We start from the raw sequence: 25617 nt of genomic DNA on the forward strand, positions 1-25617 counted from the left end.
AAACAGAACCCAACACACAGACACGTGGAGTCAAAGGTACAAACAGAGCCCAACACACAGACACATGGTGTCAAAGGTACAAACAGAGCCCAACACATAAACACATGGAGTCAAAGGTACAAACAGAGCCCAACACACAGACACATGGAGTCAAAGGTACAAACAGAACCCAACACACAGACACGTGGAGTCAAAGGTACAAACAGAGCCCAACACACAGACACATGGAGCCAAATGTACAAACAGAACCCAACACATAAACACATGGAGTCAAAGGTACAAACAGAGCCCAACACACAGACACATGGAGTCAAAGGTACAAACAGAGCCCAACACACAGACACTTGGAGTCAAAGGTACAAACAGAGCCCAACACACAGACACATGGAGCCAAAGGTACAAACAGAACCCAACACATAAACACATGGAGTCAAAGGTACAAACAGAGCCCAACACACAGACACATGGAGTCAAAGGTACAAACAGAGCCCAACACACAGACACTTGGAGTCAAAGGTACAAACAGAGCCCAACAATCAAACACATGGAGTCAAAGGTACAAACAGAGCCCAACACACAGACACATGGAGTCAAAGGTACAAACAGAGCCCAACACACAGACACATGGTGTCAAAGGTACAAACAGAGCCCAACACATAAACACATGGTGTCAAAGGTACAAACAGAGCCCAACACATAAACACATGGAGTCAAAGGTACAAACAGAACCCAACACACAGACACATGGTGTCAAAGGTACAAACAGAGCCCAACACACAGACACATGGTGTCAAAGGTACAAACAGAGCCCAACACATAAACACATGGAGTCAAAGGTACAAACAGAACCCAACACATAAACACATGGTGTCAAAGGTACAAACAGAGCCCAACACACAGACACTTGGAGTCAAAGGTACAAACAGAGCCCAACACATAAACACATGGAGTCAAAGGTACAAACAGAGCCCAACACATAAACACATGGAGTCAAAGGTACAAACAGAACCCAACACATAAACACATGGAGTCAAAGGTACAAACAGAGCCCAACACACAGACACATGGTGTCAAAGGTACAAACAGAGCCCAACACACAGACACTTGGAGTCAAAGGTACAAACAGAGCCCAACACATAAACACATGGAGTCAAAGGTACAAACAGAGCCCAACACATAAACACATGGAGTCAAAGGTACAAACAGAACCCAACACATAAACACATGGAGTCAAAGGTACAAACAGAGCCCAACACACAGTCACAGATCCAATTACACACATGAACAGAGCCCCGCAGACACACAAGAACGTACTTACAGACACAGAACCACATACACAGACTCACAGACTCATGGGTGTTGTAGATTTAAGTTGGAGGTCATCCAAATGGGGACATTCGTGGATATTAGAAAATATTTGTTTTCATGTTTTAGAGTTAATTGTAGTGTCAAGCTCCCAAAATAGATAATGCTTCTCGTACAATCCCCCACACATAGCAGCATGTCAACATCGTGACAGATGAAAGAAAAGATAGTTCTCAACTGTATGGTCTGATTTCAAAAGTTTAGATTTATACGATGATAACTGAGAATTGGAGATCCGAAAAGCAAATAATGCCAACGAAAAAGATTTCCATTCCGATATGACACCGTATAAAGACAGGACAGAATTGACCACAGCAAATCCACAGGATTCCGCACACAATAGTCAACATGGCTTCCGCACAGACCTTCACTCTTGGCCTCTGTATTCTTCTGGCAAGTCTTCCCCATGGCATGGCCTTTCCTCCTAACTTAGCGTCTACTCTGGAAAGCGCCGTATCAGGAACTGCTCCGTCTCCGTCTTCATCTCCTGCTCTTGCTATTCCTTCTTCTTCTTCTTCATCTTCTTCTTCTTCTTCCCTTTCTCCTGCTGCAGCAGCTTCTCCAATATCGGGACCAGGCGGCACTATAGCATCACCTTTTGCCGGTCAAGGCTTTACATTGCCATCAGGGAAAAGTAAAGACAGTACTTCTACCAGAGTGCAAAGAAATGAGGACAGCATAGGAGATATGGAAACTTTCCTAGAGGAACTGCAATCCTCCCTAACAAACATCACCATCAGCCAGAACAGTACCGCGGGTAAGAAGATTTCCGTATTAGAATTAATAGATATATTTTATGTTTTCAGATTTGTTGATTGTATCTGTTATTTGATTCCTGGAATATTCATTGAAAACGACACACTGTTTACCATGAATTACAGTTTGAGTTTTCCTGTTCGAAGCTCATTTGTTAAGGACATCAAAACGCTTAACATTTAGCGATTATGTATCTTAGATTGTGCCGTCGTGTTGAGAACTGTGTGGCCTCCTGGTGACTGTAGTGGCGTGTGGTTTGCTGTACCCCTGTTCATGACTATTGTCACCCCATCCCAAGATACATATATCTTGGGGTGGCAATAATTATTAGCATGGGTACATATGATCTTTTGGAAATGGCTTAAACAATGCATACAACGTAGTATATTTGCCAGTTCTAATAAAAAGAGTATCGCACCAGTGTTTTAGATATTAAATATATGATCAAATCATTTTAACGTAAAACCATTATGATGTTTCAAACAAGTATGTGATTTGAAATACTCGAGTTTCAAAGTTCGATAACCTTGAGGTACTCTGGAAAATGTTCGGCATTTTACAAAGCCAAAAAATATTTTTATGCTTTTCAATACCTCGACTTCTTGTGCTATTCATTATATATTCAACCAAAAACGACAGTATACTCACTAAGACTCGCATATTAGTTTATTTCATATCACTATCTGTCAAGGAAATTGATCGCAACTACAAATACACCATGTTACAGCACGATAAGTGGAGTTAAACTAGTTCGTATGTCATGCCAACAAAGTCATGCTCCCTATGGTGACGAAATCGCGTGGGACAAGGAATGTCACACTTCACCCAAATCATGCAAATCAGTGTTAATAATTGTGTCAACAATTTGCCCATATAATGCTTGACAAGTTCCTATTATCGACTCACTAGTGATATTCCCCATTTTGATTGAGATAGTCCGCCAATCACCAACAAGCGCCTGCTGGGGGTTTGTAGGCGGAAGTGCCCACCGACCAAGCCCACCCTTAAGGTGTTCAATTGAGGTTAAATCTGTTGCAAATGCCGACCACATAATTACATTGACACTACAGGCAAGAGTCACGTCAACAATCCACAGATATGTTTTGGATGATAGCTCAGGAAACATAAAATAGATAGATAGATAGATAGATAGATAGATAATATTAAATGAGTTTTTAAAGAGCTTTGGTTATGATTAATATGATATGTGTAATATATGATTGTGTAATGTAATGTACTATTCATATATATCTGGATATGGGTTCAATATAGATTCCTGCTATATCGTTTCGAGATGCCCTGTTGGACTTATGGGTGACTTGTCTAGGTCCTCTAGGTCGTTCTGGTTAGATATGAACCTCAATAGCATGGACCACTTGACGCCCGTCGGGAACCGACCCTGCATAAGCAACAAATTGTATTTTGAAAAACAAAATATATTTCAGTCTTATTGGACCTCATCTGTCTTTCCAGTCGATGTAGCTAGTCTCTTTAGTGATTTGAACTCACTGCAGTCCCAGATGTCTTCACTTACTTCAAGCGTAACGACCATCCAGCAGGCCAACGCAGCTGCCCCAGGTGAGATCATTGATGTTCTTCTCTTCGCATACAGTTAGAGTTGTAGACAATTTCATTAGGCCAACAATGTGGTATTTTAATACGACATACTTGAAAAGTGCATATGTACACATTATGATATGGAGCAAGATTTATGTAAGCATCATGGTCTGTGAATACATATGTAGAATAATATCAACAAGGCAACATGGTCACATAGTCAACTTACACATAGTCACATCTCTATGGTTAACTTTATCATTATGTCGAGCAAATATGTTCTAGCAGCTCAAGCCTTTGAGGTAAACTCGAGCATTGTCTTTCTGCAAAGATTTCAAATCACGTAAGATGACTCTTGCCCCTAAGTGCCGCTGTAGATTCCTGGTTAGAATTGTTCCCCCTAACTTAAACTGGTCGTACGGGGCGGCATAATGGTCCAGACTATTAACAGACCACCGTCGTCTAGCTGGAATATTGATGACAGCAGCGTTAAGCAACACACGCACTTACACACACACTTGCTTGACAGTTCTTTGAGCAGAATTACAATATTCAGCGCTTCAGTAAAGCTTTCGGTAAAGTTTTACAGTAAATGTGGAAGTCATTTTCAGATGGAATGTATCAGTAGTGACTTAAAGGATGCAATTCCCTATATATTTTTTCACCATATGATCCCGTGCTGGTTCCCCTGTGTGAATACTTGACTTGCCTTTGCATGTGTGTGATGGGACTCACTGCTGGGGTAGGATACGCTTATCTGGCGAACACCTGGGATCATCACTGTTTGACACTTTGTGGGGTAATACACCATGTTGTAGACATGAGTTGGGCAAAATGACGAGTCACATTATGCCTGAGGTATTCGCATTTTTGCCTTTCATAATTAATAAATAAAGCTACAAGACTATTTCCATATTAATCATAAGAAATCTCCATTCCACAATTCCGACTATGTCATAAGCATTGATTTAAGAATCTCTATCAAAAAGTGATAAGACCAGGTGTTCGCATATTAGATGAGCGTATCCTGCCCCACTGATGGCAACCGTCACAAACACACGCAAAGACACGTCAATTGATCACCTGCAAAAAAAGGTAAACGTCAAAATGGGGAATTGCATCGGACATTGCATCAAATATAAAAATGCCCTCAACATCTCTACCATAAACTTTTTGAAGGCTTTACAAATTTAACCCTTTGAATGTTGTAACCCTGATCAAACATCTTTTGAGCACGATTCATAAATGCTCTTTGAAACATCATGTAAAATAGTATTTCAAATTGCATTTTTTATCACCCCTGTACAGCCCCCGGTTCGGATTACAGTGCTGATATTCATGGCTTGACTACAAGCGTGGCTGGTGTTGAAGGTGAACTTGCAACTGTGCAAAGCACCCTGGAAGCGTCCATAACAGATGGTAAGTACATCACAGAGATTGCTCCCTGACGAGGACCAATGGTATTTTACCATATTTTATAAATCTAATGGCGTGGGGAAGGACTGTCCAAGCATTTCTTCTATACAGACATGTTACAAGTGAGATAACGTATGTAATAATAACCTAATTACAGATGGAAAAATAATTGTATGCCACATTATATGAACTTGGTCAAACGGACAAAGGTGTGAACGGTTAAATCTGAATATTTAGATGATGAAAATTAAATAGCTAAAACCAATAAATTTGTCTGAAATGGAAAAGGTATTTGTTTTTCCATTTAAATAACAGTAGCCACATATATTTCAAAACATCTGATTGTGACAAGAAAACAAATGATGTGTAGCAACCCATTGGGACTTGTTCGTGCCAGTTAATAAGAACTGAACCCTTGTGAACATATGTAAGACCACATGTTTTGTATTGTACTCTTGGCAACGAGGCCTCCATTAATGTAATGAAGAATCTTGAATCTTGAATATAAGACCCCATGGTACTTTAAATTTGTTCATGGCAGAGATTTGAAACATAGTCATTTTGTATTGAATAAAATTCATGTTCTTAAGAGACTTTTAAAGGCCACAAATAGCCACGCAGAAACTTACACACATGTACATGACAAGTTTCATTTAGGTATCACTATCAGAACTTTGCCTTCGTTAAATACTTTCGCAAAATATTGGTTTTTGGATCTTATGATTTATATATAATAAATCTTTGTACATCACTGTAATTCCTTAAACATTTCTAAATGGGTTATCACTTGTCTTCCAGTATATATTAAAGGTAGACAGTGATTGAAATACTGAAGGAGTAAGTACATACTCCGAAACGTTGTGTTCCTCATAATAAAGAAGTTGACATCAATAATTTTCTTCCTCATATGTATCACTTCTAAATGCCTTTCAAAGACAAGACTCAATACGTTTGGATGGGCACAATGATACACAGTAAAAAGACTCCTACATATAAATCAAGAATGGCATAAGGATCAAAATTGAAGTGTTGGGAAAACAATAGATAGCTGACATGTGGGGATTTCGGATAAGAAAATAAGCAGCCTACATGTACGCTTGCCTTAAGAGGTGATTAAATGGATTAGGTTGTCATGCTCGGTGATAGGTCACTCCATGTCGTCGTATCCCAGTTGCGTGGATAGATGTCCAGTCTCTATTAATTAGTAATAATTATAGGCCGCTGTCGTATAACTATACTATTGCCTTGTGTGGCGCTAAACAACAAAACAAACAAACAAACATGATGAAATGTTTACTTTCGTGTCCTTTGGTTCCTCAATACCAAGAAGAGGAAAATATTAATAGAAACATAGCTCGAAAAGGTGTCGATCATAAAAAGTTAAAATAACAAATATTCAATCATTGTCTACGAACCTATGTTTTTTCCCAATCCAAAATTTGTAAACAAAGTAATCTTCAGGTCTGTAGGGACTGACAAAGCAGATCAGATAACGAGAGGGAATTTGATTTAACCATACAGTGAAGAGAAACTGCGAATGATTAATATTGAAACTCCATGAAACTGAAATTCAGTTCAGAAAACAATTTCATACTGGCTCGTGTATTTATAGGCTTTGCATAACTGATAAAAACTTCATTGACTACGGAAAATATACTTTGGGGATTCTTGTGATAAATTAATCTTTCATTTATTCGAAGAGATGATTCCGTCAGTTTCACGTATTGACGGTAAAATGATGGCAACGTTATTTTTTAACTGTAATAACGTACTGAGAAATATAACCTTTGGGCGCAAAGTTGGAAATTTATGAATTGGTGAAAATCCTGATTTTCGTTGGATGGGATGAGGTGAAATGGGGCTTAACATCGCGTTCAAGATAACTGCACTTATATAGCGACGTGCATGCACGTGTGTGTGTGCTTGAACTAGTCCGGACTAATGCAAATTGTATAGTACACGCCAACTGAGATACCTAACCAACTCAGACACAGTATACTGCCTCCGAGTCGACCAGTCCTTGTTTTAGCCCCTTAATGCCGAGCAGAGTAACAAGTACCATCTTTTTACATATTTTGGAATGACGCAGCCGGGAGTCGAACCCCGACCTGCTCTACGGCCAGCCGCTCTACCACCCGTCCATGGAGGCAGTCCTTGTTAGAAATACACGCACAGTCATACACAATGAACTTTATACTCTTCTTATTCAGTCGGAGCTGATGTTACCACGCTTGAAGACTCGCTGGCAGACCTGGCATCATCAGTGACTGGGGTGGAAGATCTGGCGATGGGCTACGACAGTAAGATAGAAACACAATTAACAGTGGCATTTAAGTAGACCCTCGCTGTAAAGTAAATATATCTAGTAGTATGCTTAGTAAGGTGTGTGTCGGGGGGGGGGGGGGGGGGGGGGGGGGGGGTTGCTTCTTAATGAAATATTTTGTATTGTCAGTTAAACCACTATATCCAGGGGTAACTGCATTAACTAATGTATTTTCCATTCCTTATCGATAAGTATTATTGTCTCTTGTAAGAGCTCCTTTTTTTATTTTAGCTCGGATCAATGCCCTATCCAACAGCATAGCTAATGTTCCTACACATGAAGACCTTGCAAGTATTGAATCAGACATCAGCGGCTTCGAAGCACGAATTGCTTCAGTTGAAGGTAAACATTTCAACACGCTAAAACACAAATAAATATCAGCTTCTGAATTGAGCAAAAACTTTATAAATGTCAAACGTTTTACTTCTCTTGGCCTTTCTTTCGGGAAGAGTTGAAGGAAGTGATTCCTCAACCGAATAACTGTTCAATTCGTTGTAAGCATATTAGTGACTGTTTAATTATGTGATTTTACACTAATGATGACATATGTACCTTGAATGTTTGAACAAATGGAATAAGCTTTTCATCAGAAGCACATTTAATCTGAAGAACATGAGCAATCGACCAAGTTACGGAGCCTGAGTTCCGATCCCCGAGGCGCACTTTACGACCAGCACATGTTGCTGGGGAGGAGTTCTAAGCCAGCCTCTTGGATTCTTGTAACAACCATGAATGTTTATTCTGTAGTAAAGTTATTTGAATGTCTCGTTCAGGTCAAAGTTCAAACCAAGTGGTAGATGACCTTGAAACACGTGTGAGTGACCTTGAATCTGCTCAGAGCACCGACTACACATCAGAAATCAATGGTGAGTGGGTTGTTACATCACCTAATAATCCTGGACGGTAAACGGAACGGTCATTTCAGGTCGAAGTCATAGGAAGGGGACTGTAAACCTTTGGATACAAACCATGTCATTTTCTTTCACTTGAAATGCCAGATATATGTTTTTGCAAATAAGTTTTAGAGTGGGATCTATTTTAAAAAAGACGGTTTCTTTTCAACAGTTAATCAGTGTCTGAAACATGCTGGTGCTTTCCCAGCTAACCCCCAAGCGTAGTAAGTGCTGGGTCCCTCAAAGCTTCATGTCATTTCTTACCTTCGCGAATGTGATGTTAATGTTTGATTAATTCAGTTACTAGTTAAACGAAACTGATTCGCCATTCAGTTTCTAGTTAAACGAAACTGATTCGCCGGATCCTTTCATGCCCATAGCTGTTTTGAAACAAAACTCATGGTTCCTAACCAAATTCTATTTCCTCAGCATTACAAGAGAGAGCGAATAGCTTGGAGCAAACCGTTGCTGGTGTTGACGCAACTGTTCAAAGCCTGGACACAAGTATTTCCGACCAGCTCATCGAACAAGGTAACTCTAAACCTCATCCATTTCAATTTGATACGGGAAAATGAGCGTTTGAGCGGCATTCTTGAAGTTGGCGTGTAAAGAGGAAAACGTATATCTTTATGAATAATAACTTTTGGTTTATTGCTTTAAGCGGCGTTTCATTGTGGATTCTTACACCGCTAGCAAACTTTAAAACACATAATATATGCCTCTGACTATTTTCGGGAAGAAGGTTATCTGCACTTCCGGGTTGATGACGTCACTTTTGGTTTGCAACAACGCATGTCAAAGTACATCTTTAAACTAGAGAGTACCTCGACTCAAGATGCTTACCCACATACTATGAAACAGCTGTATTGTTTAACTTAATAATCATTCGACTGTAGAATCACAACTACCAATTCGAATCTTATACGGGTTTGTGGGGTAGCCAAGTGATTAAAGTGTCCGCTCGTCACGCCTACGGTCAGGGTTCGATTCCCTACATGGGTACAATGTGTGAAGCCCATTTCTGGTGTCCTCGGTCGTGATATTGCTGGAGTATTGCTAAAACGGCGCATAATTATGCGCGCTCACTCACTCACTCACTCACTCACTCACTCACTCACTCACTCACTCACTCACTCACTCACTCACTCACACCCACCCACCCACCCAGATATGTCTGAGATACAACACAATGCTGCGCTTGCTAACACATCAGTGATAATCTGTGATGACATGTTTGTGACAAAGGATTCACTAAGTTTTATGACGCTAAAGCATATCCTATAAGTTTTCAATGAACGAAAAGTCTCTTCTGTTTATTTTATATATGTCCAGAAGTGAACACAGCTCCAGTTGCTATTTTCCAAACGCGTTTACCTTGTGATTGGATGAAAATCTTGGTTTTTCAAATTGAGTTGAACCGTCAGGAAAATGATCACCCCCTTCAACGTCACGCATAACATCATCTACGACGTAATTATCGTCTCCGCCAGTTCTGCTGTTTAAGTCTCCAAACACCAAAACGGTATCGCTGTATACTCTTCGATATACTGCACACTAAGAAATAAATGAAATAACAGTTCCACTCGTTTTCGGCAGCCTTTGTCGCCATGTCTCCACAACAAGCCGACCACCTTTGAAGTAACCTCTCTTGCCATTACTTGATTTCTCCAATTCTGAATACATCGCTGTTCGTGATTTTACTTCGGCAGCCACTACGTTTGCTCATTTGGCCACAAATTTCTGACTTATTTCACGTCATTTTTGCGAGAACAGACTTAAGCAATTCCATAGCGATATCAACAGGTCCTGGGTTATGCTCGATATCTCCAGCACACAACAGAAGCTTAGATACGATGAAAGGGTTTAGGAAGGGCTAGTCACGGCGTACAATGATGTGAGGTATAAAGGGTGGTTCTCGACAATGGCATCCGTCGTGCAAGTACCGCACTCATTTGAACAGCTTTCACACGAAAATGACAAGATTTTTCCACGAGTCGGTTCACCACATACCTTGCTGGTCACACTAACACAAATCTCACCACTAGAAACACGATAGGCATTGCAGCGAGGCGAACCATGTAATCATTGAAGGGTGACCATCTCGACGTGGAGTCACATTTCTCAACATTCACGCCTCGTAACGTAAAATGCTGTGTAAAGGTTCCTATTCTCATTCTCCATCCTCCACTGTCCACACACATGATTGTAGTCTTACACCAAGTTCTATATGAGTTGTGATCAATAAGCTCACTGTGTTTGGAAAATATCATCTCAACCGTCAACACCCGCCTACGGCAGCACGGCCGCCATGTTTCTCATTTTTCGATACACATATATCAATACATTTACATTTATATTTAAATTTATATTTCATTTACATATAGGTTTTACATTTACATTTACATGAACAAATATCAAACAGTTTGTATTTCAAGTTATATCGACATATGACATACCATCAATCTTTCAAAGAAATGCTATGTAAAATTTAACTCATTCACTATAGCTATACTGTGTGTTCCTTGGATATGAACGTAAATATTGAAAGCTTTATGTAATGTCATATGTGGATATAACTTGAAATACAATAAGTCCAATGAAATCCCTTAGACAGAGCAGGATCCGCTAGTTATTAACTTTCTGCACCTTACCCGCTCCCATAGGTAATAACTTGCAACACTTTGGGGTTTGCTCCCCTATTAAGACCCCATCCCACGATGTAATACTGAAAAGCTCCTTCTTTAAAACAACGTTGCATATGTAACTGATAATTTTTTTGCAGATTTGAAACACGAAGAAGCTTCAGCTTCCATCGTAGATTTAATGACGGAGATGGCTGATCTACGGGCTGACATTGGAGTCTGTCAAAGAGTAGGAGGTAAGAAAGATACACCGTCAGCCATTGGAGTCTGTCAAAGAGTAGGAGGTAAGAAAGATACACGGTCAGCCATTGAAGCCTGTCAAAGAGTAGGAGGTAAGAAAGATACACGGTCAGCCATTGGAGTCTGTCAAAGAGTAGGAGGTAAGAAAGATACACGGTCAGCCATTGAAGCCTGTCAAAGAGTAGGAGGTAAGAAAGATACACGGTCAGCCATTGGAGTCTGTCAAAGAGTAGGAGGTAAGAAAGATACACGGTCAGCCATTGAAGCCTGTCAAAGAGTAGGTGGTAAGAAAGATACACGGTCAGCCATTGAAGCCTGTCAAAGAGTAGGAGGTAAGAAAGATACACGGTCAGCCATTGGAGTCTGTCAAAGAGTAGGAGGTAAGAAAGATACACGGTCAGCCATTGAAGCCTGTCAAAGAGTAGGAGGTAAGAAAGATACACGGTCAGCCATTGGAGTCTGTCAAAGAGTAGGAGGTAAGAAAGATACACGGTCAGCCATTGAAGCCTGTCAAAGAGTAGGAGGTAAGAAAGATACACGTTCAGCGATTGGAGTCTGTGAAAGAGTAGAAGGTAAGAAAGATACACGTGCTGACAGTGGAGACTGTCAAAGAGTAGAAGGTAAGAAAAATTCACGTGCTGACAGTGGAGACTGTCAAAGAGTAGAAGGTGAGAAAGATTCACGTGCAGACTTTGGAATCTGTCAAAGAGTAGGAGGTAAGAAAGATACACGTGCAGACTTTGGAATCTGTCAAAAAGTAGGAGGTAAGAAAGATTCACGTGCTGACAGTGGAGACTGTAAAAGAGTAGAAGGTAAGAAAGATTCACGTGCAGACTTTGGAATCTGTCAAAGAGTAGGAGGTAAGAAAGATACACGTGCAGACTTTGGAATCTGTCAAAGAGTAGGAGGTAAGAAAGATGTACGTGCAGACTTTGGAATCTGTCAAAGAGTAGGAGGTAAGAAAGATTCACGTGCAGACTTTGGAATCTGTCAAAGAGTAGGAGGTAAGAAAGATTCACGTGCAGACTTTGGAGACTGTCAAAGAGTAGGAGGTAAGAAAGATTGGAGTCTGCGTCATTGCTTTTGGTAAGCACTTAAAGTCAATCAATCGATTGTTAAATCAGTTTCCGATCAATGGTATCGATTTCAGTTAGGAATATCGATAGTTTCGATTGTATTTACCATATCACAAAACATGAATGGTGAAAGCTGACAACAGCTTACCAGTATTATTCGAATAATGTTATACCTCTGTCAAGAATCTAATTTCATTGGTTAATCCATATGTCGTGGCGAAACAATACACCTCAATGTTGTCCTAACATATCGAGATGTTACCCGTAATGGCTGGGTCAAATTACGTGACAGACACGACCACGAAATTTGACTCGTCACATGATCGTTATTGAACTGGCACGTGATCAATATTGATTTCGTCTGCTTGAAAACATTATCGCATCTATGAATGGTAATTGACATGGTTCTCTGATTTTTCTTGAGGTCTAAACTGAATTGTTTTAAAACTACAAAAAGGCGAAATTAAGCACTTTTTAGCGAGAACCGAGGTAGTCACATCTCAGGGGAATGGTCGCCGCGTCTTTGTTTTCACATAATGTCCTCACCAAGTGTAATTATTTGTATGGCAATAAGAGATATACACATTTGCACTGTCTTACAGGCTGCGAAGACATCCATACAATGATTGAAACTATGCAGAATCAGGCTTCGGAAATCCAAGTTCTTGTGGACTCAATACAAGGAACAGCTACAGAAAATGCTGGTAAGTCAATAACGCGGATGGCTATGGGGGTCATTGCACTATTGAGATCGTATTGTGATAGTTACATTGTTGAACTTTTGCAACAGTATGATGAGGACATAGTTAACTCCCCAAATGCAGATTTTCGGTTTATTTAACATAATAGCATGTACTACCATGTTCGCTATTTTCCGGACTTAATAGATTCCAGGTGAATATTTAAATGTTTATGATGGTCTTATTTATGGGTTCCTATATAGGTTGAACGGATCTGCATGTCATTTCAAACAAGTTTAACAGCATATGTAATTTGAGTACTATGTAAGCTATAGACACACATGCAGTCATGTTAGGTCTCGGGGTACATTCATTCTTGTAAGGTTGTTGAGAAATGCTCAATATATTGTTTTCTTCTTTCAGTTTTTGTAAGCGACTATACGGTGAAGTTCAATGGCATGGAAACAACAATTGGAACTCTACAAAGTCATCTTGATGCACGTAAGTGTGCAGCAGTCAGCATTTTGCTAACAATGTTTTTTCTATAATATTATTCTGTAATACTTAATGAGGGTATAGAAATTTGATAATAATGGCATCAATCCACATAGAAATGAACAATCTTACAGAATACAGATACAGTAAAGTACGTTTATAACGAACACGCTTATAACGAACTGACCGATATAACGAACTTATTTTTTAATCCCGACCATTTGTTGTATACATGCTGTATATATGCCTATAACGAACTACGGTTATTACGAACTAAAATTAGTGGTCCCTTTGAGTTCGTTATCACCGTAGTTTACTGTAGAATATTTGTATCATTGTACCTGATACTTTGTCTTCGGTCCATCGACAACAAGCTTGTCCAGAGCATGTGTCACCTTTTCACAGCCCGCCTTTAAATCAAGCGACCCGTGAAGATATACGTTAGAATGGATTAGGTCTTCAGCAACCCATGCTTGCCGTAAAAGGCGACTATGCTTGTCGTAAAAAGCGACTAACGGGATTGGGTGGTCAGGCTAGCTGACTTGGTTCCAAAGTGCGTAGATCGATGCTCATGATGTCAATCACTGGATTGACTGGTCCAAATTCGATGGTTTACAGACCGACGACTCGACCTTATGACCACATTCCATTTTAGTCGTCTATTCTTCGAATATTCATACAAGACGTTGTTACTCTAGTGTTTTCATGCGAGGCCAACATGTATCACATTTGGAAACTTGTGGCCATGGCTTCCTGTCGGCGGCTCAAGTTTTAGATATTAAATGAGATGTAACTATATTCATTTGAATCTGGATATTCAGGATGTATTTATCAGGTTGTCGCTCACGTGTTCTCATCAGGACACTTCCAGATGGTTTATAGAAAATAGAGTCTTTGGTGCAGTGGTAGGTATCGTCGTGTCCGTTACTGATTTCAGAGGCCATAAGTGTGTCTGGTATCGACTCTTTGAGCACCACAGTGGATGGCATTGCAGCTGATCTTGCCGACCTTCAAACTGTTGGTAAATATATACGTGTTCACAATTTAAGGCTCATAATAATAATGATAATGATAATGATAATGATAATAAAAATAATAATAATATGTAGACGGCGTCATGGAAAATGATCAATAAAAAAATTCTTTGGAATAGGCCCATTTACGGCCTCAGACGTATCCAGGCCAACAAACCTGATCTTGTCCTTTTTGATAAATCCAATGAAATCATTTATATCATTGAATTTTCTGTCCCTTTTGACACTTATGTGACTGACAAGATTGAGGGAAAACATGGCAAATATGCAGACCTCACTTTCGAAATGTCACGCTTGCATCCCAAGTACCAAGTTGTCGGACTCCCAATTGTTCTCGGTGCCTTACGTTTGGTACCTCCAAATCTGTTGGCTGACATCGGGGTTGTACCCGGGTTTACTACCAGGAATACAGCCCTTCTGACAATCTGGGAAATGCAGAAGGCTGCAGTGTTGGGGAGTCTTTACATTCTCCGAAAAGTTCTGTCTGGGTTTGACTAGGCAGCGCTTCCTGGGAGAAGTCCCATTCGCTGTCTTGGCTGCGTGTAGAGTATCATTATTGAATCGTCCTGATGGCAAATAGAATCAGTGAAAATAAATATTCACTTAACTTTATATTTCAGACATAACATTTATTTGTTAAACTGAACATAATTAAAAGTGTACACGTGTGTAGACGCAGATATATAATAAGCTAAATCAGTTAACATTAACGAGAGGACAAGGCATATTCCAACTTGCTTCGATCGGAACAAAAGGCATTTTTCAACAAACTTGTCATTGCCTATTAGGAAAGAGCTTGCATGATTATGAGGAGATGCTTATAACACATTTAAGGCGTACATGAACTTACGATTAGTAAACGCATGTAAAAGATCTTCAGTTCTTAAAGGATATTGTTCCTGTTCTGTATTCTTGTCCCAGTGAGCCCGGTCTCTACCCAAATGCGCATCGACCATTCCTCTTTGTCTATTGGCACCATTACTGCAAACTAACAAACGTTTATGAATTAAATCCTTTTTGGACTTCTTGCCCACATTAGGCTGCCATCACTTTTCAACGCCGTGTTAGTTACCTCAGTCTCGTCCCTGTCTCGCATATGTCCTTCCACACCTCTGTAAGCTCCTGGGGCGGTCGGGTAGCCTAGTGGTTAAAGCCTTCTCTCATCACGCCGAAGACCCGGGTTCGATTCCCGACATGGGTATAATGTGTGAAGCCCATTTCTGGTGTCCCCCGCCGTGATATTGCTGGAATATTGCTAAAAGCGGCGTAAAACCACATTCACTCACTCACTCGTAAGCTTCTGTTTTATCGCAGGGTCGCAGACAGACTCGGCAGTTGCTGATGTTCAGGCCAACGTCGCGGACCATGCCAACTCCATTGGAACTCTACAGAGTATGTATTCCACTCTCTGGTGATATGCAACAGATTCATAAGTAATGTATCATCAACAGTGGCATAAGCTCTCCGCGAAGTGCTGGATTGTTCAGTTCATCCACCAAGAGGACACGGGTGGCCTAGCCGCCGAAATCCGTTATGCAGATCTACGCGTTTCAGCTTGAATCTGACAGTTCTCTTATATCACCAGTCATACTCCTGCCTGTTCAACTGGGCTCTCCAGCAACATTACGTGGGCATGCTGTAGTATAACTGAAATACTGTTCAAACGACGCGAACCCAACTCATTTACTTGCTCTCCTTGGAGGGGTGGTAGGGTAGCCTGGTGACTGAAGCGTTCGCCGATTCGGTTCCCAAATGGGTACAAAGTGTGAGAGCCCACACCTCGTGTGCCCGCAACTCACTCCTTCCCCTTATAGTAACGACTTATTATTGAGATCGCCATCATCAAAATAAATGTCGACCTCAGTAAATTATGTTTTGATCATCTGACCAAACATCAAATTAGCCTTTCTTTCAGTATTGGTTGTTCAGAGACTCTAGGTCTCAAGCGCATACATGTTGCAATGGAAGGTTAATTTTTACTTTCATTGTAGCTTAACTAAACTACACAACCTATTGTTTATATCCTTCTGTAAGTTGTATATATTTATTTGAATAAATACATTGAACGGTAGATTCACTTGTTCATGTAGCATATACTCATGAAAAAATATACCTTTAACTAAAACATGTGATATTGTGTTGAATGTATATTTTAAGCCACGAGGCAAGATTTACTGAATAATCTGATAACAAACTACTGAGACAGTTCTTAACGTTCCGACCCGTGAAGACCTGGGTTAGAACAGGTCTTCAGCAACCCATGTTTGTCGTACGAGGCGATTAACGGGTCTTTGTGGTCAGGCTCGATGACTTGGTTGATGGACCGATGTTCTGGATTGTCTGGTCCGGAATTGAGTATTTGCAGACCGACGTCAAGGAGTTACCTTATTGCAGAGTAACGCGATAATCAACAAACAAACAAACAAAAATCTTATTTACCCAATATATTCTATCGATTATGTTATATACAGATATTAACACTTCTACACGTTTCTTATCTTTTAGCTGGAGTGACGGGTCTTCAGTCTAGTCTGGATGCCTTGGTTGCGGAAATAGCCACAGTCTCATCGGATTCAAGCGCCAATCGTATGTCAGTCCATTGAATTTCCTCTTTAAGCAACACATCAGGAACAAGACATGTTCGGGTGGAGCTTCTTCCAGTCGTGGCGTTGAAGTTAAGGGCTGGAGTTTTGCGGTGTTTTAAATATGCCATGGAAGTACAATGTTATTGAAGTAAGGTGTGAACTAATTAGTTTAGAATAAGTGTATGAACGTAAGTTATTCAGTTAAAGATGGCAATGTTTGGTAAGAAGTAAAAGTGTCCAACTATGCCCTTGATGTTAAGGGATCAGTGTATGACTATTGGGACAACCCCACTAGTACTTCAGATAACGTTTTAATCCTTGAAGATCCGGATTAGAATTAGTCTTAATCAACCCATGCTTGTCGTAAGAGACGACGAACGAGAATGGGTGGTCAGGCTCGCATTCTTGGTTGATGCATGTCATCTAATCCCAGTTTGGTTGCGTAGATCGATGTTCATGATGTCAATCACTGCATTGTCTGGTCGAGACTCGGTTATTTACAGACCACCGTCATATATCTGGTACATGGCGTTAAACAGCAACAAAAACAAACAAAGATTATGTTTGAATTGTTTTAAATGATGACTTTATCACATATTTGTCAAAACTTACTTAATGTGACAGCATTACATATACAATAAAAATAATTCTCTTGTAAAAGACACCCGTGAAGATCCGGGTGAGAATAGATCTTCAGCAACCCATGCTTGCCGTAAAAGGCGAATATGCTTGTCGTAAGAGGCGACTAACGGGATCGGGTGGTTAGGTTCGCTGACTTGGTTTGAAGCATGTCATTGATCCCAACTGCGTGGACCGATGCTCATGATGTCAATCACTGGGATTGTCTTGTCCAGACTCGATTATTTACAGACCGCCGTCATGTAGCTGGAATAATCCAGAGTGCGGCGTAAAACAACAAACCAACCAACTAACCACCCAAACTATATCGAAGGATTCTTACCATCGTTTCCTGGTTACAGAAAACGCACTGGAAACACAGGTCGGAAATCTGCAGAACCAACTTGATGATCTAAGTGACGTTGTCGACAGTATGGTCGAGGACATAGGTCAGTTGTTCGTTATTCGTTGTTGTGGATGTGTGTTGCTGCTTTATTGTTATGACTACACTCTCCCACGCCGTATAAACAATGTCTCACTGCTGGCCACACTACCATGCCGTCTCAACCATCTCTCACCTCTGGCCACACTACCAAGCCGTCTTAACCTTCTCTCACTTCTGGCCACACTACCATGCCGTCTCAACCATCTCTCACCTCTGGCGACATTACCAAGCCGTCTCAACCATCTCTCACCTCTGGCGACATTACCAAGCCGTCTCAACCATCTCTCACTTCTGGCCACACTACCGAGCCGCCTTAACCATCTCTCACTTCCGGCCACACTACCATGCCGTCTTAACCATGTCTCACTGCCGGCCACACTACGGAGCCGTCTCAACCATCTCTCACCTCAAGCCACACTACCAAGCCGTCTAAACAATATCTCACTTCTGGCCGCACTACCAAACCGTCTTAACCATATTTCACTTCTGGTCACACGACCAACCCGTCTTAACCAGGTCTCACTTCTGGCCACACTACCAATCCGTCTTAACCATATCTCACTTCTGGCCGCACTACCATTCCGTCTTAACTATATCTCATTTCTGTCCACACTACCACGCCGTCTAAACCATATCCCACTTCTGGCCACACTACCGAGCCGTCTGAACGATATCTCTCTTCTGGCCACACAACCATGCCGTCTAAACCACGTCTCACTTCTGGCCACACTACCATTTCCGTCTGAACCACGTCTCAATACTGGCCACACTACCATTCCGTCTGAACCACGTCTCACTTCTGGTCACACTACCATGCCGTCTAAACAATGTCTCACTTCTGGCCACACTACCAAGCCGTCTGAACCATGTATCACTTCTGGCCACACTACATGTACTAAGCTGTCTGACACAAGTCTCACCTCTGGCCACACTACTAAGCCGTCTACCCCATCTTTGACCTCTGGCCTAACTACTAAGCTGTCTAACCCATGTGTCACTTCTGGCCACACTACCACGCCGTCTAAACCATCTCTCACTTCTGGCCGCACTACCATTCCGTCTTAACTATATCATATTTCTGTCCACACTACCACGCCGTCTAAACCATGTCTCACTTCTGGCAACACTACCATGCCATCTGAACCATCTCTCACTTCTGGCAACACTACCGAGCCGTCTCAACCATCTCTCATCTCTGGCCACACTACCATGCCATCTGAACCATCTCTCACTTCTGGCCACACTACCGAGCCGTCTCAACCATTTCTCACCTCAAGCCACACTGCCTAGCCGTCTTAACCATGTCTCACCTCTGGCCACACTACCATGTCGTCTTAACCATCTCTCACCTCTGGCAACACTACCGAGCCGTCTCAACCATCTCTCACCTCTGGCCACACGACCATGCCGTCTCAACCATCTCTCACCTCTGGCCACACTACTATGCCGTCTTAACCATCTCTCACTTCTGGCCACACTACCATGCTGTCTTAACCATCTCTCACATCTGGCCACAACACCATGCCGTCTTAACCATCTCTCACTTCTGGCCACACTACCATGCCGTCTGAATCATCTCTCACCTCTGGCCACACTACCATGCCGTCTGAATCATCTCTCACCTCTGGCCACACTACCATGCCGTCTGAATCATCTCTCACCTCTGGCCACACTACCATGCCGTCTGAATCATCTCTCACCTCTGGCCACACTACCATGCCGTCTTAACCATCTCTCACATCTGGCCACACCACCATGCTGTCTTAACCATGTCTCACTGCTGGCCACACTACCGAGCCGTCTCAAACATCTCTCACTTCTAGCCACACTGCCTAGCCGTCTTAACCATCTCTCACTTCTGGCCACACTACCATGCCGTCTTAACCATCTCTCATTGCTGGCCACACTACCATGCTGTCTTAACCATCTCTCACATCTGGCCACACCACCATGCCGTCTTAACCATCTCTCACTTCTGGCAACACTACCATGCCGTCTTAACCATCTCTCATTGCTGGCCACACTACCATTCCGTCTTAACCATCTCTCACATCTGGCCACACTACCATGCTGTCTTAACCATCTCTCACATCTGGCCACACCACCATGCCGTCTTAACCATATCTCACTTCTGGCCACACTACCATGCCGTCTGAATCATCTCTCACCTCTGGCCACACTACCATGCCGTCTGAATCATCTCTCACCACTGGCCACACTACCATTCCGTCTTAACCATCTCTCACATCTGGCCACACTACCATGCTGTCTGAACCATCTCTCACATCTGGCCACACCACCATGCCGTCTTAACCATCTCTCACTTCTGGCAACACTACCATGCTGTCTTAACCATCTCTCATTGCTGGCCACACTACCATTCCGTCTTAACCATCTCTCACTTCTGGCCACACTACCATGCTGTCTTAACCATCTCTCACATCTGGCCACACCACCATGCCGTCTTAACCATCTCTCACTTCTGGCCACACTACCATGCCGTCTGAATCATCTCTAACCTCTGGCCACACTACCATGCCGTCTGAATCATCTCTCACCTCTGGCCACACTACCATGCCGTCTGAATCATCTCTCACCTCTGGCCACACTACCATGCCGTCTTAACCATCTCTCACATCTGGCCACACCACCATGCCGTCTAAACCATGTCTCACTGCTGGCCACACTACCGAGCCGTCTCAAACATCTCTCCCTCTGGCAAAACAGCCTAGCCGTCTTAACCATGTCTCACCTCTGGCCACACTACCGAGCCGTCTCAACCATCTCTCACCTCTGGCCACACTACCATGCCGTCTGAACCATGTCTCACTTCTGGCCAAACTACCATGCCGCCTGAACCATGTCTCACTTCTGGCCACACTACCATGCCGTCTTAACCATGTTTCACTTCTGGCCACACTACCATTCCGTCTTAACCATGTCTCACTTCTGGCCGCACTACCAAGCCGTCTAAACCATATCCCACTTCTGGCCACACTACCGAGCCGTCTGAACCATATCTCACTTCTGGTCACACTACCATGCCGTCTGAACGATATCTCTCTTCTGGCCACACAACCATGCCGTCTAAACCACGTCTCACTTCTGGCCACACTACCATTTCCGTCTGAACCACGTCTCAATTCTGGCAACACTACCATGCCGTCTGAACCACGTCTCACTTCTGGCCACACTACTTAGCCGTTTAAACAATGTCTCACTTCTGGCCACACTACCTAGTCGTCTTAACCATGTATCACCTCTGGCCACACTACCAAGCCGTCTACCCCATCTTTGACCTCTGGCCTAACTACTAAGCCGTCTAACCCATGTGTCACTTCTGGCCACACTACCACGCCGTCTAAACCATCTCTCACTTCTGGCCGCACTACCATTCCGTCTTAACTATATCTCATTTCTGTCCACACTACCACGCCGTCTAAACCATGTCTCACTTCTGGCAACACTACCATTCCGTCTTAACCATGTCTCACTTCTGGCCACACTACCGAGCCGTCTGAACCATATCTCACTTCTGGTCACACTACCATGCCGTCTAAACCATGTCTCACTTCTGGTCACACTACCATGCCGTCTGAACCACGTCTCAATTCTGGCCACACTACCATGCCGTCTGAACCATCTCTCACTTCTGGCCATACTACTGATCCGTCTAAACCATGTCTCACTTCTGGCCACACTACCAAGTCGTCTTAACCATGTATCACCTCTGGCCACACTACATGTACCAAGCCGTCTGAACCATGTCTCACCTCTGGCCTAACTACTGAGCCGTCTAACCCATGTGTCACTTCTGGTTACACTACCAAGTCGCCGAAACCATGTCTCACATATCGCCACACTATCAAGCCGTTTGAGCCATGTCTCACTTATCGCCACACTATCAAGCCGTCTGAACCATGTCTCATTTCTGATCACACTACCACGCCGTCAGAACCATATCTCACTTCTGACCACACTACCAAATGTCTTAACCATGTCTCATTTCTGATCACACTACCACGCCGTCAGAACCATATCTCACTTCTGACCACACTACCAAATGTCTTAACCATGTCTCACTTCTGACCACACTACCACGTCATCTAAACCATGTCTCACTTATCGCCACACTATCAAATGTCTTTACCATGTCTCACTTCTGACCACACTACCACGCCGTCTGAACCATCTCTCACTTCTGACCACACTACCAAGCCGTCTTAACCTTCTCTCACTTCTGCCACACTACCGAGCCGCCTTAACCATGTCTCACTGCTGGCCACACTACCGAGCCGTCTTAACTATATCTCACTTCTGGTCACACTACCATGCCGTCTTAACAATGTCTCACCTCTGGCCACACTACCGAGCCGTCTCAACCATCTCTCACCTCAAGCCACACTACCAAGCCGTCTAAACAATATCTCATTTCTGGCCGCACTACCAAGCCGTCTTAACCATATTTCACTTCTGGTCACACGACCAACCCGTCTTAACCAGGTCTCACTTCTGGCCACACTACCAATCCGTCTTAACCATATCTCACTTCTGGTCACACTACCACGCCGTCTAAACCATGTCTCATTTCTGTCCACACTACCACGCCGTCTAAACCATGTCTCACTTCTGGCCGCACTACCAAGCCGTCTAAACCATATCCCACTTCTGATCACACAACCATGCCATCTGAACGATATCTCTCTTCTGGCCACACAACCATGCCGTCTAAACCACGTCTCACTTCTGGCCACACTACCATTTCCGTCTGAACCACGTCTCAATTCTGGCCACACTGCCATGCCGTCTGAACCATGTCTGACCTCTGGCCACACTACCAAGCTCTCTGCCCCATGTCTGACCTCTGGCCTAACTACTAAGCCGTCTAACCCATGTGTCACTTCTGGCCACACTACCAAGACGTCTGAACCATCTCTCACTTCTGGTTACACTACAAAGTCGCCGAAACCATGTCTCACATATCGCCACACTATCAAGCCGTTTGAGCCATGTCTCACTTATCGCCACACTACCAAATGTCTTAACCATGTCTCACTTCTGACCACACTACCTCGCCGTCTGAACCATCTCTCACTTCTGACCACCCTACCAAATGTCTTAACCATGTCCCACTTCCGACCACACTACCACGACGTCTGAACTATGTCTTACTTCTGGGAACAGTACCAATCCGGCTGAACCATCACTCACTTCTGACTTCTCTTCCAAACGCGTCTTTGCCGTTTCATCAAACTTTTCGGCCCACTAATTAATCTCCCTACATCTTACACGAAACTACATTTTATCTTTTACACTTTGAAACTTTAAAACTGGCCCAATTCATAATCCTACATGTAAGAGATACGCAGGGAAAGGTACAAAACAGATTAGAAGACATTATGTTGTTGCGAAACAATGTTTTAACTTAAATCACACTTCATGTTAAAGGTGTACAATAAAGATGTTTGTAATTTTCAGACACCAGCTGTGATTATCCATGGTCGTATAGAAGTGGTCCCAGCACTTGCATTTACTCGGCATATTGGGTCAAAGCTTACTGGATTGATGCAAAGGAGTGGTGCGAGTCCTTCGGCTCAAACTATCGTCTCTACGTTGTCGACACGTATGCCAAAAAATCCGACCTGGTCAGCTACATCAACTATCAGTTATGTAAGTACACCACCACCAAATAGTTACCACAGGATTAGACAAAATCTCCTCTGGGCCAAGGTCTGCTAGAAGCAGTAAACCAGTCTGTCACATTAGAATATGTTCTTGTCTAATCGTGTAGATGTTGAGATGAAACATTCTTATTTTCCGTGTTCTGCTTATATTGGTTTTAACGGAACACGAGACAACCTTATGTAAACAGGAGGGACTTTAAGGCCTAGGGTACCATACTATCTTCAACTGATGTTGTTGTTTTTAAGGACAGAAGATAACATACTCATTTGACTTCTGAGGTGACGACACTGGGTCCTTAGTAGCATCAAAATAAGTACAATTGTTGGACGAACGACTACATACATAAAACATAATTTACATAAAAAAACACAATCGAGGGCATCTCTGGTACTTTTTCAATTGTTTATATTTTCAGGGGACTTCACGAATGACTATTTGATTGGCTTCTTTGGATTTGAAAGTCAGAATTACAAGTGGGTGGATGGTTCGAGTAATTTCGATTACTATTCGTGGTGTAGTGGGGAACCCAACAACTGGGGACATGGCTGTGGCAGCTTGTGGAATGGAGCCGGCCTCTGTTTGGATGACGTCAACTGTGACGCATACAACAAGTTTATTTGCGAGAAGGTCATCTCATAAGTCTCTACACGACACCTTCACACAGAGAGATGAGAATAAAATTTGCAGATAACACATATTCTTAGCATTGTTGTTCCTCATTAATGTCATCAGCAGTAACCACCACAATGTGGGAGTTCGATTCCCCACATGTGTACAAAGTGTGAAGCCCATTTCTGGTGTCCCCCGCCGTGATATTGCTGGAATATTGCTAAAAGCGGCGAAAAACCATACTCACTCCCTCGCTCACATGTGCACAATTTGCAAAATCATGTGGGGGTCACACCCGAGGATATACCAAGCACGTTTTCAAAGAGTGTCATGCGACACTCACGATTACAACTTTCAAGGCCTCAGTTAAGCTTTCAGAAGGTTTTACGGTGGAGGACATATCCATACTAGTATTTGACGCATCAGCGATAATAATGATGTCCGATGCAATTCCCACTTTGGACTTGTATCATATGCTTTCAGGGGAAAGATTACACTGCTTGGCGAGTTTTAGTGATGGGTGCAACGGGTGGGGCAGGATGCGCTCACCTTTTCGCGAACACCTGGTATCATTTCACTGTGTGATAGTGATTCATAAACACACGCTCATGATGTAGTTGTACAATCGGCTCGTATAAAAGTTTTTTGTCGCTAATAAATTAATTACTTAAAAATTGCTAAAAGCATTTATCTTTGGTTCTCAGGGCGTATAATACGATTTATTAAAGTACTGATACAGGTCCTTTTAAATAAAATTCAATGTGCAGCAGACATAAGACTATGATAACAATGTGGTATATTCACCGTACAAAACGACTATGGGTGATATTTTCACTGCACTGAAATTAAAGTGACAAACTCTTTCCTTAATACTAAGCAATCTCCCCCGAGTCGATTCTACAATTCAGACTATAACAGAAGCGTGTGTTTATGACTCTCCAGCAATTAGTGAAGATACCAGGTATTCGCGAAAAGGAGAGCTCATCCTCGTGTCCCATCGGTGGCACCCGTCACAAACACATGCAAGGACAAGTCAATTCTTTATCTATAAAGGACACGGGAACATGTGATACAAGTCAAAATAGGGATTTTACATCAGATATAATCTTTGTCACTGATGCGTCAAATTTGGAAGTGTCAACCATGCATCTTTTTGAGAGCATTACGCCTTGATTGTTGCAGCCTTCATCAAACGACT

General features: G+C 42.5%; 1 protein-coding gene across 1 annotated transcript; it reads left to right on the top strand.

Annotated features, from left to right (window-relative positions):
* Positions 1 to 1696: 1696 nt before the first annotated feature.
* LOC124147170 (C-type lectin domain family 4 member F-like) lies at positions 1697 to 24507 on the top strand. Its single transcript, XM_046517784.2, has 16 exons — positions 1697 to 2122; positions 3595 to 3699; positions 4987 to 5097; positions 7305 to 7394; positions 7649 to 7759; positions 8191 to 8283; positions 8740 to 8841; positions 11093 to 11188; positions 12871 to 12972; positions 13372 to 13449; positions 14381 to 14464; positions 15792 to 15869; positions 16983 to 17063; positions 18043 to 18129; positions 23604 to 23795; positions 24226 to 24507. The coding sequence occupies exons 1-16, from the start codon at positions 1714 to 1716 to the stop codon at positions 24447 to 24449; spliced, it is 2043 nt and encodes a 680-aa protein (XP_046373740.2). The 5' UTR covers positions 1697 to 1713; the 3' UTR covers positions 24450 to 24507.
* The last annotated feature ends 1110 nt before the right edge of the window (positions 24508 to 25617 follow it).

Source organism: Haliotis rufescens, unplaced genomic scaffold (assembly GCF_023055435.1).
Source record: "Haliotis rufescens isolate VD_foot unplaced genomic scaffold, xgHalRufe1.0.p SCAF_39, whole genome shotgun sequence".
NCBI lineage: Eukaryota > Metazoa > Mollusca > Gastropoda > Lepetellida > Haliotidae > Haliotis > Haliotis rufescens.

Excerpts from the sequence above, each read along its gene's own strand:
- LOC124147170 (XM_046517784.2), top strand. The coding sequence starts at position 1,714 with ATGGCTTCCGCACAGACCTTCACTCTTGGCCTCTGTATTCTTCTGGCA. Across the intron at positions 15,870-16,982 it reads CTCCATTGGAACTCTACAGA|CTGGAGTGACGGGTCTTCAG; the intron begins GTATGTATTCCA and ends CTTATCTTTTAG. Across the intron at positions 17,064-18,042 it reads ATCGGATTCAAGCGCCAATC|AAAACGCACTGGAAACACAG; the intron begins GTATGTCAGTCC and ends TCCTGGTTACAG.